This window comes from Python bivittatus, unplaced genomic scaffold (genome assembly GCF_059951505.1).
Source record: "Python bivittatus isolate LINGU-HERP-01145 unplaced genomic scaffold, Pbiv_v1 ctg000680_np1212, whole genome shotgun sequence".
In the NCBI taxonomy this organism is placed as follows: Eukaryota; Metazoa; Chordata; class Lepidosauria; order Squamata; family Pythonidae; genus Python; species Python bivittatus.
The window spans coordinates 3,682,683-3,698,693 of NW_028277095.1; the positions used below are offsets into that span (position 1 = coordinate 3,682,683).

Here is a 16,011-nt window from a genome sequence, read left to right on the forward strand (position 1 = left end):
TTGGGTATTGCCACATCACAAGGAAACAGTTCTCTGATTTAGCAATTCACTGTGTAAAGGTATTTCCTTTTGTTTGTTCTGAATCTTTCTCCATTCCTTTTTAATTCAATAAATATTTTGGGTTCTGGTATTAAATCTTTGGATTCAGTACCTGTATGTTAACTGTATGTTATGTGCAGTTTCTTGATTTTTCCACTTTTTTTTTCTTTTTACACTTTGTACCAGTTTGGGTTAGGATACATGCATACAGAGATATAACTCTGCACACACAATATAACTGATAACTCTTTTTCCTCTGATCTTTTTTCAGCTCAGTTAGTCCCTCCAAGCTATTCCTGTTTGTATTTTGTTTCCTATATTTTTTCTTGTAGATAAAAAAAAGTAAATGTGATATAAAAGGTTTAGTTCTTTCCTCACCTATTTTTTGATTAGCTGCTACCTGCCCTAAGCTGTTTTGGTTATCAAAATACCCTAGCAAAGGAACCAATGGTAGACCTTCACATAACACTTTAAATTCCATAATAAGAGAATATATTCGTTAGACTAACTCAGCGATCACAAAACAATGTGCAAGAACTGAATTATCTGTATTTTCAAAATACAGACCAATCCAATTGTCAACTGGAACCTTGGTTTTTAGGGAAAGCACAGGCCATAATAGTCATAGAATAGCAAACAATTATTTAAGCTAAAACTCAATTAACTAGTTGAAGATTATGTGGAGAAGGAGCATGGATTAGAGTTTCATTCACTGCAAGAAAGTGCATTTTCTGAGAGAGAGATCTCCACTTACTTTGTCTTATTTGTAAAATTTCCAAATATTAATATTCCAATTTTATTTAAAACATTTTAATTTATTTACATTGGAGAATAAGGGTATGGGATAAAATGTATACAAATTAGGATCATAATAAGGCACATGAAGAATTGGAGAGTGGGTAACAGAATGATGGCCATTTCCAAAAGGGTAGTATTGATAATGAAAATGCAGTGTTAAAGATGTTGTAGGAATTCTGGAAGAGTCATAAAATGTTTGACTACTGAGCAAAGGAAAAGTTAAACTCTGCAAAGTAAAATGCTGTGACCCATATTGTAAAAATAAAAATTAAACAAAATACAAATAAAATTAATGTTAAAGTTTTTTTAGTTTAATTTCTCCAATGGAATACTCAATTTTTTTCTAAACATATTAATATTTTTTAAAATGTAGACATTTCATTTTCATTACAGTGTGGGAGGATAAAAATGAAGCTTTATATTACGTGGATATGAATGTATGCCATTTGTCAGTCTCATAAGTAATGTCTTTTATGGCTTTCTGTATTAGGTTTAGGGAGAAATGTGATTTTTTTGAAACATACATTAGCTGGGAGCCCAAAGTATACCTGGGCAGCAGGAAGGTAGATATCAGTCGGTATCAGGGACAGATATTTCTCTTTCTTCCTTTTTGCTTCTTTACTTAAAAGACATGCTTTATCCTCAGAACCTTTCTCCCTCCATTTTCCAGTGAAATTCATGCTTATTCATATTTGATTGTCCAATTGTCTTCTGTTTATTAATATTAGATGTAATATTACATTTCAGTAAACTGCTGAATTTTAAAAAGGACCAACCCACTGTCCTCCCCGGTTCGAAACCAAGTGGAGGTCAATGTATTAGTGATCAGTTTAACTTAGAGAATAAAAAGCACATTTTACACTGGGTAAGAAAGCATTTCTCTGCCAATTTTCTGTTTTTTTTATATACATTGGTAAACTTTAATTTTTGTATATTTGCAAAGCATATATAAATCGATTAAAAAAAGAGGAAATCATGCAAATACATTGGTAACACTTTAAATATTAAAGAAAGTTTTTCTGTCTAATAAGAAATTCCAGAAATGCTGAAGTTTGGTGTTATTTTTTCTCATGCTAACAGTTTCATGATAGTAGAAATATTGCTCCTTCTAGAATCGTACAAGTTTCACTGTGTTCCTTAAGTGAACAGCCTTTTTCCTACTTCCCATGTTTCATAAATGCTGGATGAAAAAATACTTTTGTTAGAACTAGAATAAGTTGTTTGTAAAATAGGCATTTCTCTGGAACCTTCTCTTCACTTGCTTCTACATCCAGATAACATCATTGCCAAATGATTGTGGAGTCCTTGGGGATCTCTGAGCTTGGTTGTTTTCTTGTGCTAGTTCTGCTAGCACTGAAGATGTTACCTAGCTGGATAACAAAACATTTGCAAGAAAACAACCAACCTCAGAGAACCCCAAGGACTCCACAGTTCAACCCTGAGCTACACATATTCGCTTCTATTGGTACCAAACGATTGTATTATACTATTTTTTGTGTGTCCTTCTATATTTTTGAGACCTGAATTATGGTTATTCTTTTATTTCTTTTATTTTCTTACTGCAAGAAACACTAACCTGTTCAATGTGGAAGAGCAAAGAACTATTGTGGTTTTCACAGTTCTCATTTCAAGATCTCTGATAATGCTTGTTGTATTGTTTACACTTAAGGAAATAGTGATAAATTCCCCACTAAAGACCATAAACTCACTAAAAGCTAGTATCTGTTTCTGCATGATATGGGGGACATTAATTACTAACTTCATCTTAATTTCCACTTGTCCCAATTTATTAGAAGAATTATTGTTTTAGAGATATTACTATTTTTCTTTAATGTTCTTTTCGTTCTTTCTCCAGCTGTTCCTTTCCCCCCTACTCAGCGGCTAACCCTGAAAGAAGTTTTTGAGGATGGGAAGCCCCGGTTGGAGATCTTAAAAAACCATTTGGTGAAAGAAGGACGCCTGGAAGAGGATGCAGCACTGAAGATAATCAATGATGGAGCTGCCATCCTGAGACACGAGAAGACCATGATTGAAGTCGAAGCTCCAATCACAGGTTAGAAGTCACTTCCTGAGTCATTTAGCTGACTGCTAAAATTGAGGTTTTCTGAGGTGCATCATTCTGATGGAGTGTGTTCAGTATTAGAAAGCTCAGTAATTTTTGGAAGGGAGGAAGTGTTTCTATACCATGGAAACAAAGTGCAGGACCTGTGTGGAATTCAAGAATTTAGAGCAAAGCAAATCCAAGCCATGCTCCCTGTTGGTTCTATGACCTTTCTCTTCTTAGTTTGTAATTTTGTAATTTTGTTTTTGCTATTATTCCTCCCCTAGTGTGTGGTGACATTCATGGGCAGTTCTTTGACCTGATGAAATTGTTTGAAGTTGGTGGATCACCCAATAATACACGCTACCTCTTCCTGGGAGACTACGTGGACAGAGGCTACTTCAGTATAGAGGTGACAATTCAACTGAGCCTTTGGGGGTTAGCACTTTAAAGTCTGAATTAAGCATTGAATTTTTTTTCTTCTTGTACTCTCCTTTTGGGACTGCTCAATCTTGACATGCAACAAGACTTCCCTTTTAGTTAAACCATTCAAATGTAAGCCAGTAAGAAAAATAGTGACAAAATCCTTTGATTGCAGTGCAAGACATCATGGACTCAGTTGTATCGTCTCATTCCAAATGAAAGCATTTCCTCACTCTCACCCACCCATCCCCCATTTTGCAGCTACAAATAGGCAATTGATTTTTGCAAATACCAGTGGTGGATAATCTGACCCCAACAGCATTTTCTACATATACTTAGATTAATATGCATAAGTCACATTTTGATCTAAAGGTTGGAAAAAAACCTAGCATAGAATCCAGTGAGAAAAAAGTTGAACTGTAAATATTTGAATACCTTTGTGACTACTTCTAGTATTCAATTATATACAGTATTCAAACTTAATACATCTTGTATGTATATGATGTATAGAGCTAATGCCTCTCCAAAATTACTCGTTTATCCTGGTTTACTGCAAACAATTTATTTCCCTGAAACAAACTAAAAATGGAAAACTTGATGCTTGCAAACAATTGATTCCCCAGACATCAACACAAAGGTTTCCATTTCTGGATTATTTTACCATCTCATGTGAAAGGAGAAGCAAATGAGCTGAGATGCTCTAGCATGCTGCTTCTTCACAGTACAGCAGGTAAACCAATTATTTGGCTTGTGATTGATTATCCTTGAATTTAGAAATTGTACAAATATTTTTTCTGCCCTTTCTGGTCCAGGAATCATGATTCTCAAGTTGCCTAATGTAGTTCTCATAGAAGGGGAAGTTGGACGGGAGTGGGGAAGGAAGAAAATTTAGTTTATCAACTCAGTTATTCTGTTACTTGTTTGGATGGAGAAAGTTCCATCTTCTGCTATTGCCATGAGTTGCTACTACAGGAGGGGAAGATTGGTTATATAACATTGGCTCTGACTTGCATCTGAAATGATGAAACAGAAGAATGGTGGTATGTTGAAGGCTTTCATTCAGCAAAGATCTCAAGGATCTCAGCAATTTCATTTGAGCCAATTCACTTTAATACTAGAGTTTCTTAGTATCAATTACCTGGTTGAAAGCTAGCCCAGCTATCAGCATTTTTTATACCCCATGTTTTAGAGTGCCTGATGGCTTATAAATATAATATATATATTTATACATGTTCACCCTTTTCCTTTTTACTGTATAAGAAAGAGAGCTGTTGATTCTAGTGTTCATAGTTGTTGTTGATGTCTATAAGCATTAGCAAATCATCATTTGTAGCTTCTTTTGGCTACATACTTGTAGAACTGTGTGTTCTTGTTTTCCAGAGCTTGACTCTAGAGTGGAAAACATGTTTATACATTTGCTTTCAAATCAGCCTGTTACTCTATATATGTCTTGACAGTGGTGATTGTAAAAAGTATTAAGTGTGTTCCTCTGTATTTGAGATGTCACTTGCTAGACCTTGTGATTTTATGCAACACATTTCTCTAATAGAAGACTTCCTGGGGATTAGTGAATTTATAGAAATAGTTTTGACATTTAACTACTTTAGTTGTTGGCTTTCTGTATAGGTGTTGGTTGAGTTTGTTGTCTTCATGTTGGCTAGTAAGAGGAATGGGTAAGATTTTTTCCCCCAATAATAACATTGCATACTCTCTAAAGATGTATGTAATGTTAGAGTGATACTGAATTGATTAGGAGATGAAGTTGCTCTTCTTCACAAAGTATATTAGATTCTGCACTGATGTTTAAAGGTTTTCAGATGGGAGTACAGTATTACAGATTTCAGATCTCACAACCTGTGTTTCAGAAAGGTAGAGGAATGGATGTCAGAAACCTTTCACTCTTAGTTATGAAAGCATAAGGATATCAAACAGGATGAAGTAGGACCCAGTCTGAGAGCACAAGAACAATAAGGAATGTTTAACCTGATTTTTAGTCATAAAGTTTCTCATGATCTAAGATCAGTAATGAGATAGTCACTGCCCTTTGGTTTACCGTTCCAAAAAAGATGACACAAAGAAATTTAAGGAGGCAAAGAAATTAAAGTGCACGTTCTTAAAGATCTGGGTTCTTATACTGTAACAATAAGTTGAGATAGGAATATTCTGATAGTCTGGTTGAAAGGCTAATGCTGGGTGATAGTTGGCTGACCAAAGCTATGCTTTCCCTACTATAATCAATCAACAATAGAGAGAAGCAGAATAAGGGGAAGAGACCAATGCTTGTGTTTCAGTTGTGTGTTGGATTTTGTTGAAGCTTTCAACGTCTTTGTAAGCTAAAAGTTGGTCCTAATGGAAGGCACCGTTATTCTTGGAATTTTTTCCTATACGCATAACATTAACATGCAATTTTTGGTAGCTGAGCTTCAGCATGCTAAAGGAAAAAAAGGACTATACATTTAGTAAATGTTGGGTTACAGGCTGTAAGTACAGTATTTGATTTTAATGTGCAGTATCAGAAGTCAGCAACTTTTTTCAGGCATGGGCCACAATTATTAAAATGTTTCCAGCCTCATATAACATAATGGATGTATCTTATGAACTGATGATGCTACTGAAAGATGGGCCTGATACACTCTGGCCTTTTTATTGCTATGGGTGGTAGGTTGTTTTTTAATGTAAAAAAGGCAGAAGATCCCGAACAGCTCAAAGTAAACTTCTGGGATTGGGAATGGACTTGAATTTGTCTCGCCTCACTTTTAATTCAACATCTTAACCACTGTACCACAATAATATATGCCCTATATCTTGAAACATAGTTCAGAGGGATTGCGGGGGGGGTGTTTCAGCAAAGTCAAGCTGACCTTGTCTAAGCTTAGCAGAGCCAGATTTTGTCAGTACTGAAAAGGCCAAAAGGGAAAATCAGGAAAGGGTAACCAAGACAAGAAAGTAGAAAAACATCCTGAGGAAAGTAGTGGCAACCCCCTTCCAGATATTGCCAAGAAGACTGCATTATCATGTCCATAAAATCACAATGATTTGACCTAAACATTAAGGAAACTTACCAGTTCAGGATAAATAGTTACATTACATAAACAGATATGGGTAAAGTTTACCAAAGAGAGGGCAGGCTGATCCAGATGTGACATAAATTTGTTATTAAATTTAAATTGCTATTTAAATATTTATTTGAGATGTTTAGGTTCCCAATTGATAATGTGCCATCAAGTCAGTGCTGACTCTTAGCAACCACAAAGATAGGCATTCTCCAAGATAATCTGTCTGCCAGCCTGGACTTTCTTCCCCACTGCTGTTATAATTGAGTCCATCTGAGCTTGTGGTCCTTTTCTTCTCTTTCCTTCCAACTTTTCCAGCATTATGGACTTATCGAGGAAGCTGGGTTTTTGCAAAGTATGACAATCAGGATTAATCTGTTCTCTGAACCATTTGGTGGTTTTCTTGGCTATCCACGACATATTTTTGAGAGTTCAAAAGCATCAATAGTCTTTCTAACTTCCTTCTTCAAAGTCCAACTCTCACACCCATAAAGCATCTCAGGGAAAACTACAGTCTGCATGATTCTAATCTTTACAGGTTTAGACACATCTCATCTGAATATCTTTTCCACGGCCTTCATCACTGCTCTGTGAAATTATAGTCTGTGCCATTAATCCTAAAAGGCAGAAGCTGTCCATGTCAGCAGGTTTCCAAAGCATTTTTTTTAAATGTATATAATATGCTAATATTCACACATTTTCTCATTAAAAGCTCTGACAGATAAAAAGTCAGTTAAAACATAGTGAAGGAGTCAGGATGATCTGTTTATTAAAAAGGCAGTGGAGACAGAACTGAAAGGACTTAGAGCAATTGCCTTATTTATTTAATTTTTCAAAATGTATATCTTGCTTCATTGCATTGATTTTAATATTTTGACAGGTTCCTGTTGAAACATACATAGTCCCAAGCATCATATTCCATGATGGTTTGAATGTAATCCATGATCTTAGGATGGAGATCTTTCTTTTTTTATTTATTTACTTGACTGAGGAAGAGGCTTTCCCTTCAGAATCCAGCAAAGGATTCAAGCAATCCAACTAGCGGGGCGAGGGGGGGAACCAGATCCATCTTCAAAGAAGATGGATTGAATCTGCCATTTGGCTTATTTTCAAACATGTCCTGTGATAAGCATGTATTGAAAAGTCTCCTGAGAACTTTCAGCAGTTTTTACAAAGCTCTTTTGCTTTGCTCAAATCACTTAAATGATTTACTTGAGGAAGCACCAAATTAATTTTTAATTTTAATTTAGCAAAATCCCATGTCAGCCTCTGCATGAGTAAAATTTATTTTGCCTTTCTTTAGAATTCCTCTATTGTTTTGCCTGAAAATGAATACTGAAATTTGCTTCAGATTGTCCTCTAGGCAGAACTTCAGAGGTAGCTCTAATTGTGATATCTAGAACTTTTGTGTGGGGGATGCGGAGATAAAAGCTGGAATTCTTAAGTTTCAAGAAAAATGTAGGTTTCACAAAGGTGCCCTGTTGGAGATCTGCATATCTTCTGCCTCTGCACTACTTAAGTGAGCGTGGATGGATTGTAAAAGAAACTGTTGGGAAAGGTGGAGAAAATTGTGCTGGTCTGAAGAGATGTGGAGGAAGGTGAAATAAATTCTGCTGAGATGATTGTTTGAAGTGCTGCTCAGAAAATTATATGCAATGTGGTACTAGGAAACACATCCAAAATATTACAGGGTCATGCTGCACAACCTGGCATTTGCAATCTTGGGAGTTGCTTGGAATTACCATCCTTTGTATGTGTCAGCATGGAGCCCCTTTCATGTTATTCTTGGTTCCTTTCTCAGAATCGACAGTGGCAAGGGAGCTGTGATAACATTTGTTTCTTTTCTACAAAGCCAGGTATTCATCCTTCACAAAGCAGGGTGGGCTTTGATTAGTACATGCGGGGGCTGCTGCAAATGTCACTTATCAAATGAAATTGAGAAGCTTTGCTAAGGTTCATGAACAGAGATATCCCTGTTCTTCCCATTAAAATACTTTTTTCTGTCTTAAACGCTTGTCCATTTGGGAGGCAACAAGGGAAGTCAGACAGTGGATTTGGAAGAGAGAAAGTGGATTGGCACAGATAAGGGAACATAGCTCAAGTATTTATGGGTTTTGTCAAGGCTCACAACAACAGGCTGTTATCCAGAAAATTAAGAAAAATATTCCGTGCAATCGTAGATATGGAAGAATCTCGCTGTTCAGTTTTCAGGAATTTCTTTTGTGTTTGACTTTTAGTGCTGCCACTTTCACTTTTCAAGAGTGAGGAAAAAACAAGGATCTTGGAACTGTAGCACTAGTTTCTGCATTTGGGTTGGGGATATTAAGGAGGATCTATCTGCCAGAGCAGTTTCTGTTAATGACCTTTTGACAAAATGGAAGAGGAGGTAATTTTTATAATTGTATCTTGATGCAAGGCTGCTGGGAAGCAGGACCAAAAGCTTTTGGGAGGCAAGGCCGATATTAACATCGTTAGAGCCGAGGGCAGTGGCCTGCATTGATGATGGCACAGGGAATCATTATCTGACTTTGTGACTTGGACCAGGGAGACCAACATTTACATTCCTGTAATCTGGTATTAAGCACCCAGGTGGACTTGGACACTAACAGGGTGCAGATGTGGAGCTAAGGGTTGCTCATGATTTGTAAACCATGTTTTAAAGATTACCATGGCTAACAAATTCATGGCTTAGCATATGTGTACCAGCCAATATATGTTGATCATACTAGCTTAGCTCATGTTAGTTGTGATGATAAAGCTAGATAATCCTATGTATACTATCTTGAACTCCTTGGAAAGATTGGATACAAATGAAGTAATGAAATAGATACCACATTTGTGTAATCACGTTAATGAATTCAAATTGTGCCATGATAACCCTAGTGTCACGCTCTTCCCTTTGTTTTTGACAGATAATATTCTGTTTGATACCACAGTCAGTGCTATCAGGAGTGTAGATTGCTCTGAATATATAAAGTTATTGATGTCTAATTGGTCAATACAGTTCAGTGCATATATTTTTTGCTCTAACATAGGTTTAAGGTTCAAGCTCTACCCCTCTATTTTATTTTATTTTATTTTATTTTATTTTATTTTATTTTATTTATTAAATTAATTTGTACAGCCACCCAGCTCACGGTGACTCTGGGTGGCTTACAAAATTAAAACCCATAATACAAAAACCAGTAAACCCCACCCCACCCCCCAGCAACGACGAACACACTCAGACTAACCATTTGATCTATTTATTTTTTAAACAAATAATTTTAATAGACAGTTTTCCTTCTCCCTGGAAACAGGCCATAGAGCACAAGTTGGCATTATATGGACTTTTTGTACCATTCCTAATTTCTAAGATATGACCAAGCCAAACAACTGCTCTCCCAAAGAGTAAGAGATATGGAGTTTCAGGCTGAAGTTAACAGGGTGGCCTAACATGACAGAAATTGGATTAATAAGAGTACTTGGGAACCAGCAAGATACATACAAAATCTAACTTTCCCCAAGCTGAGGATAGCATTTGTCAAAGCCAGGCATAACATCTTACCATCCACACCGCTGCAGGTAACTGAGCATACCTGCCCGTGTGGTGACAAGGAAATCAACCATTTTGCATATATTATTACATTGTAAATTCTACAGGGATATTAGACCTGCTTATATTCCTAATACGTAAATTTCCAAGAAAGCCAGACAATTTCTATGTGAACCATCTTTTAGAAGATTCAAAATCCTTTATCACTTATGCAGTAACCAAATTCTGTGTTGCTGCAATGAAAATAAGGCATAAATGGTCACAGAAATAACCACTTCTGTTTTATTTATCACTTTAGGTTTAATATATGCTAGCTGTCTTGTTTTAGGTGATATATATTTTACTTCATAGATTGTAATATTTTAGGTCTGCACTTGCACAGGTAATTAACACACCATTATAGTAGCGTATGTTACATATTTATTTGTTATTTTATCTTTATTATGCTAGTATTTTGTCTCATCTATTTGATCTTGCTTTGGTGTTGTATTTTTTCAAATGTTGCTGGTCATTGACCGAATAAACAGTATTGCTGATGGTTCAAGCTCTTTCATTGGTTGTAGTCATTCATTCATTCATTCATTCATAGGAATTATCACAATTAACAATAAAGATATAACAACATGAAATGAGGACAAAAAGGATTTAAAACAGTATCAAGTGAATTCAGCCACCATTGGGAAAGCCTGTCCTTAATACATATCAACCATATATCAAGCCAGTGATATTGCTAGTACTATTTTTCATGAGTCCCCAGGGCTATATTGAAATGAATCCCAGATTTTTCAGTGTATGTGTGTTGTACATTAAAGATATTCTGAAGATCATCCCAACCAACCACTAAACTCTATTCCCGAGTTGACAGAGCAGTTCTTGAATACAGGTAGTTACCACAGTGATATACTGTTTGTGTGTGTCTTCCTTCATAAAGTTCCTTTCTATCTTACATCTACTAAATGGGGAAAAAATGAGAAATAGAGTAAATCTGGTAATGTGTAGTTGAGAATTGTAGTATTGAATTAGATAAAGGATCTCTTTGTAAATAATCAAGAGCTGAATGTTATTAAATCTCTGTAGCTGTTCATTCCAATATCCAAACAAAGTGAGCAAAGTCTGTTATTTATTCTATGTTTATCCTACTCTTCTTTCAGGTTCTTTAGAAATCTTTTCAAAACAGAAATGCTTGATCTTTTTTCTGCAAGTTACTGAAATGTCTTTGTTAAGTTGACAATGTTATTGGAATTTTTATTTTGAAATTAGAAGAATTTAAAAATTGTTACGTTTTGTAATGAAATTTATATTCCAATGCAATATTTTGGTATTTTCTGGCTTTTTCTTTACATTTGATTTTGCTTTGTGGTATGAGCATTTGGTTATTTGTGCTGAGAAAAAACACTAAAGACAGAAGTATTTTGGGCATCATTTACTGGAAATGAAACCAAGAAATACCCAGTGATGATAATGATGTTCAAGGCTTATAGGCAACAGTTATTAGTAATTCATAGTATCATACAGGAACCTGCATGAAAAATCTGCCTAGCACAGCTTATGGAAAAATGCCAATTTTTATGGATTTGGAGAAACATTTGAATAAGACAGTTAGCTCCTATTGAAAGTTTTCATTTTCTCAGAAGGGTTCTCTGTCCTACGTGACTATCTTCCCTATCTCTGATTTTGGCATTTTGTCTGTATAATGTATTTTGGCCCATACTGATGCTTTTTGCCTTCCTGTACCAATTCCACGTGACAAAAAAGTCTAAGATTTTCAAACTAATGCTGCTGAATACAGTTTCCAGAAAATGAACTTACATGATTTATTGTAACTGCTCAAGGGTCCCCTTGTGTGGGCTTTTTAAAAAGTACAATGGATGACAAGCATGAAGAAAAAAAATGTGGCACAGAATAACAGTCATTTCTGGCCAGAGGGTAGAGGGCACTTTGACACAAGTACACTGTGCTATTTGTCACACCTGTGCTTCATTGCTTTACCTACTTAATGGCACTTTAGACCAGAGCAATGACTTCCTTGTATACAATGTTGTATCACACCGTTGCACTGGGCACTCAGTTCGGCTCACTTAAGCAGGATCATATTGCTTACGCAAAAGATTCCAGGTTCAGTCCTTGATTTCTAAGTTAAGTAGCAAGTGATGGAAAATATCACTTTCTGCCCAGGATCCCAGTGAGTCAGTGCTAGTCAGAGTAAACACTGCTGGACTCAGTGGCGATTAATCTGATGTGCTATGAAACACTTTCCAGTATTCCTACTCTAAGGTCTGCTCCGTTTGATTTTTTTTTTTTTTGAACTAGCTTTCTGAGTTGATTTCTACAAATCTTCAAAAGTTTTGAAACACAGTTCCCTGAAAAACATTTTTCTCACCTGCTGTCTTCAATCTCTCTCTTGCAGTGTGTGCTGTATTTATGGAGTTTAAAGATAAACTACCCCAAAACACTTTTCCTGCTCCGAGGGAACCATGAGTGCAGGCATCTCACAGAATATTTCACCTTCAAACAGGAGTGTAAGTAAAAGATGATGGATGGGCTGTGTGTGGCAAGAGAAGGTTGTGAATGTTGATGAGGCTGCCTAAATGCCCTTGCCTCCCATCCTCCTCCTCCTCCATGCATAGAAGGGGGCGTTTTAACAGAGGCTAAGAGAGCTGCTCCTGAGTTACTGTTTTCCTGACAGTCTGACTCCATGCAAGCTATCCCTCCCACTCCCATTGCTTTAGGGACCCTAAACCCTGTAATTATTGCCAAGAGCTTTCAGTTCCAGAGTGTGCAGCTGGTATCAGAATTGGAGGGAAATTGAGGACTTCCCCTTTAATGCAGATTCTTGACTGAATCTGTCTATTTGTCTGTCCATCCATCCATGAGTTGAAAATGAAGAAAAAAAATATTATAATCTGAATAAAAAGTTAGGAAGGGAAACCCAGTTGAATTCTCTTTTTGATCAGTTTCAGAATCCTGCAGATAAAATTTGTTTGGTTCCCCCCCCCCCCGACCCTGTGGCTGCAGTTCTTTTTTCTCCTTGCATATTTAAATACTGCTTCCCTGGCTTAGCATGTTAGCTTCAAGCCCCTAAGTGCCTCTTTATGTCTCCGCCTTCCTCCAGTACAACTGTCTTCCCCTGCTTTGTCTAAAACCTCCATGTGCTGTGGAAATTCATGAATGTTGCACCTTCTTGTTCCGCTGCTTGGCTGTAAACTGTGGAATTGGAACTCAGCCTAGCCTTGCCTTGGAATGCAAGCTCCCCTGAGACTGTTTGAATTTCCCTGCTCTGTTTGATTCCAGCCTCCCATAAACCCTATAAGAAGGAAACTGAAGGAGGTTGCTGGTAAGCTAATCATCAGTTCCTATCAGTCTTGTCCTGGCTTATAAGACCTGATTGGTTGCATGTTTGTTTTTTACTTTCCCTGATTCAAGCATATTCCACAAAAAATAAATGAATAAAATGCAGTAGCCATATGTGCACAAAGTCCATTCATATTCTGGAGATAAAGATGGTAAATCATTCACGTCCTCATTTCTTTTAATTTTTAAAACAGCAATGCAATTTTTAAGGTAGTGACATGGAAAATGAAAGATTACAGGTACCTGGATATATACTCTTCATTATTTTTCTTGTGTGAGAGCAAACTTATTACATGACCTGCAAATTAACCAGGTTCTTTGTAGCAAATCCATTTTGCTTTCCTGGTTCTTGCAACTTGCAAAAGCACCCATGTTCCTTTCAGTGAAACTTCAATATGTTGCTTGTGGTCTTGGCAACATTTCATTTTGAATTTAGAAAATACTCATACTTTGATGGTACTGAAAAGGTAAGATTATTGTTAGTAGATTTTTATCCTGCCTTTTTAATATATAACTCAGGTTGGCAAACATACAGGTAGTCCCCAGTTAAAGAACAAGTCCCATTCCCAAGGTCTGTCCTTAAGTCAAATTTGTATGTAAGCAGAACAGTATTATTCTTTAATATTGTATATAATATTGTGTAATGAACTCGAACCATTGTCTATTTAACTCAGATTGTGTATTAGCTTGAATTTTGCTACAGTAAGCTCCATTCTTAACTATGGGTTGTCTGTAACTCGGTTGTTCTTAACCCAGAGATTATCTATACCTAATACTCCTGCCTCCTCCTATTTTCCCCACAACAACAGTCCTGTGAGGTGGATTGGGCTGAGAGAGTGACTGGTCCAGTCACCCAGCCAGCTTTCACGCCTAAGGGAGGCCTAGAACTTATAGTCTCCTGGTTTCTAGTCCAGCACCTTAACCACTGCACCAAACAGGCTGTGAGAACGGTGTGAGAATACGCAACTGAAGGAAGATTTATAAAACTGCTTCCACAGGCTTGCCTTTTAAAAACTTTTCCATGAAAGAGCTGAGAGCAGTGGCATTCAAACTCTTTCATAGAGGGTTATCAGTCATTCCTCAGTAAGAAAAGCAGTAAGGAGTGAAAGTGTTTCCTACTGCTTCAGTTTTCGACAAAGTGCCACTGCAAGGAAGTTTGAAATTTGTTCTAGTCCGTACTTCTACTTCAGCCAGGATGAAGTGGTGTAGCTCAACATGCTTTGAGCTAAAATATGACTAAGAATCTTCTGAAATGCACAAGGGGCCTGTGAGAGAGTTCTAGGATTTCTTGTTAGACAAACTGATGTTAAAAATCCCTGAGTGTCATAAGTGTGAAAGTCAGTGCCTAAGAGAAAGGAAGGAGTGGGTAGTCACATTTCTGTTTTCAGATTTAGCCGTGAGGAAGCCTTTAGGTCTGTAGGTCAGCTGTTGTCTCTGCCAAAACTTTGCAAACCTGCATCCTTTATAATAGCTGAATTTTTTTCTCACTTCTGCTTGCTGTAGGTCGAATCAAGTACTCAGAGCGGGTATATGATGCATGCATGGATACATTTGACTGTCTTCCTCTTGCTGCCCTCTTGAATCAGCAATTTCTGTGTGTACATGGAGGGCTGTCTCCTGAAATCACATGTCTAGATGACATTAGGAAAGTAAGTGGCCTTCCTTTTCTCTTTCTACCCTCCACTCCATCAAATTGGTATCTTGCAACCTGTTTCTGGATTTTACTCGCAGGTGTTTTGTAAAACTACCATTCTAGAAGTGTTGTCTTATCTTTTGAAGCTTCCTAAAACTTGTAGACAAAGTAACACAACTACAACAGCACCCACCTGTTGTCCCTCAAAACTGAAGTGAGAATTTTGAAAAGAAATTTATTTTTAATCCTTACAGAGAAACTATTAAGCAGAACAATTTTTTTCTTGATTTTATTTAAAGCTACTTTCCATTGCTTAAGCCTGTGGATTAGATATTCCTCCCATGGAAGTCAGTATTTGTAACATATTAGATATTTGTTTCTGAAAGATCTCATAATGGACTATGCCTATCTTGTAGATACTTTTTCTGCACATGGGCTATTTTGCATGTCTTAATAATTTGTTCCTATTGTGTTAGAGATTTACATTCATAATTGCCTTCTTCTGTGTTTGTCTTTCAGTTAGACAGGTTTAAGGAGCCTCCAGCCTTTGGTCCAATGTGTGACCTACTGTGGTCTGATCCATCAGAGGATTATGGCAATGAGAAGACACTGGAACACTTTACTCACAACACTGTTCGAGGTTGCTCCTATTTCTACAGGTGAGACAGTGTTCAAACAATATTTCTAAAATGAAAAGGGAATGGTATAAGGCCACAGTGCTGAGTCCTCTGTTTTCAGAACTCAGCAACATTCTGTTTATAGAAGCCTTAAGGTGTTTCACTCTAAAATAACAATAAAGACTCACTGCTGAGTTACCAATGATTTTTTTTCTTAGAACTGCAAAATCTTGAATGCTGCTTACTGTTTTCTGAGATATTTACAAGATTTAAGAAATAGCTGGAGGATTTTTGAAAGGATGAAACAAGTTTATTAGGGCTCCCAAGAATTTTACAGTCTGAGAAGTGTGGAAAAAAAATTAGTGCAGGAACGTATCTTGAATTCAGGGAAATGAACTTTATACATCTCTCAGATTTCTTACATGGCAGGCTTCAGAACTGTGAGAAATCTCCATATTCTATAAATGTGACTTATTTGTGAATGCTTTCTCAGAAATTTGTATTGATTGCTCATATTATCT

The 16,011-nt window shown here is 36.7% G+C and overlaps 1 protein-coding gene across 6 annotated transcripts in view; it reads left to right on the top strand.

Annotated features, from left to right (window-relative positions):
- The window catches only part of PPP3CC (protein phosphatase 3 catalytic subunit gamma), a 68,891-nt gene that overhangs the window by 28,664 nt on the left and 24,216 nt on the right, over positions 1 to 16,011 (top strand). For all 6 annotated transcript variants that reach the window (XM_088151870.1, XM_088151868.1, XM_088151866.1 and 3 more), the window contains exons 2-6: positions 2,693 to 2,890; positions 3,166 to 3,290; positions 12,297 to 12,408; positions 14,744 to 14,889; positions 15,393 to 15,532. In XM_088151870.1, coding sequence (XP_088007996.1) covers positions 2,693 to 2,890; positions 3,166 to 3,290; positions 12,297 to 12,408; positions 14,744 to 14,889; positions 15,393 to 15,532 — 721 coding nt within the window. The remainder of the gene's footprint in view (positions 1 to 2,692; positions 2,891 to 3,165; positions 3,291 to 12,296; positions 12,409 to 14,743; positions 14,890 to 15,392; positions 15,533 to 16,011) is intronic.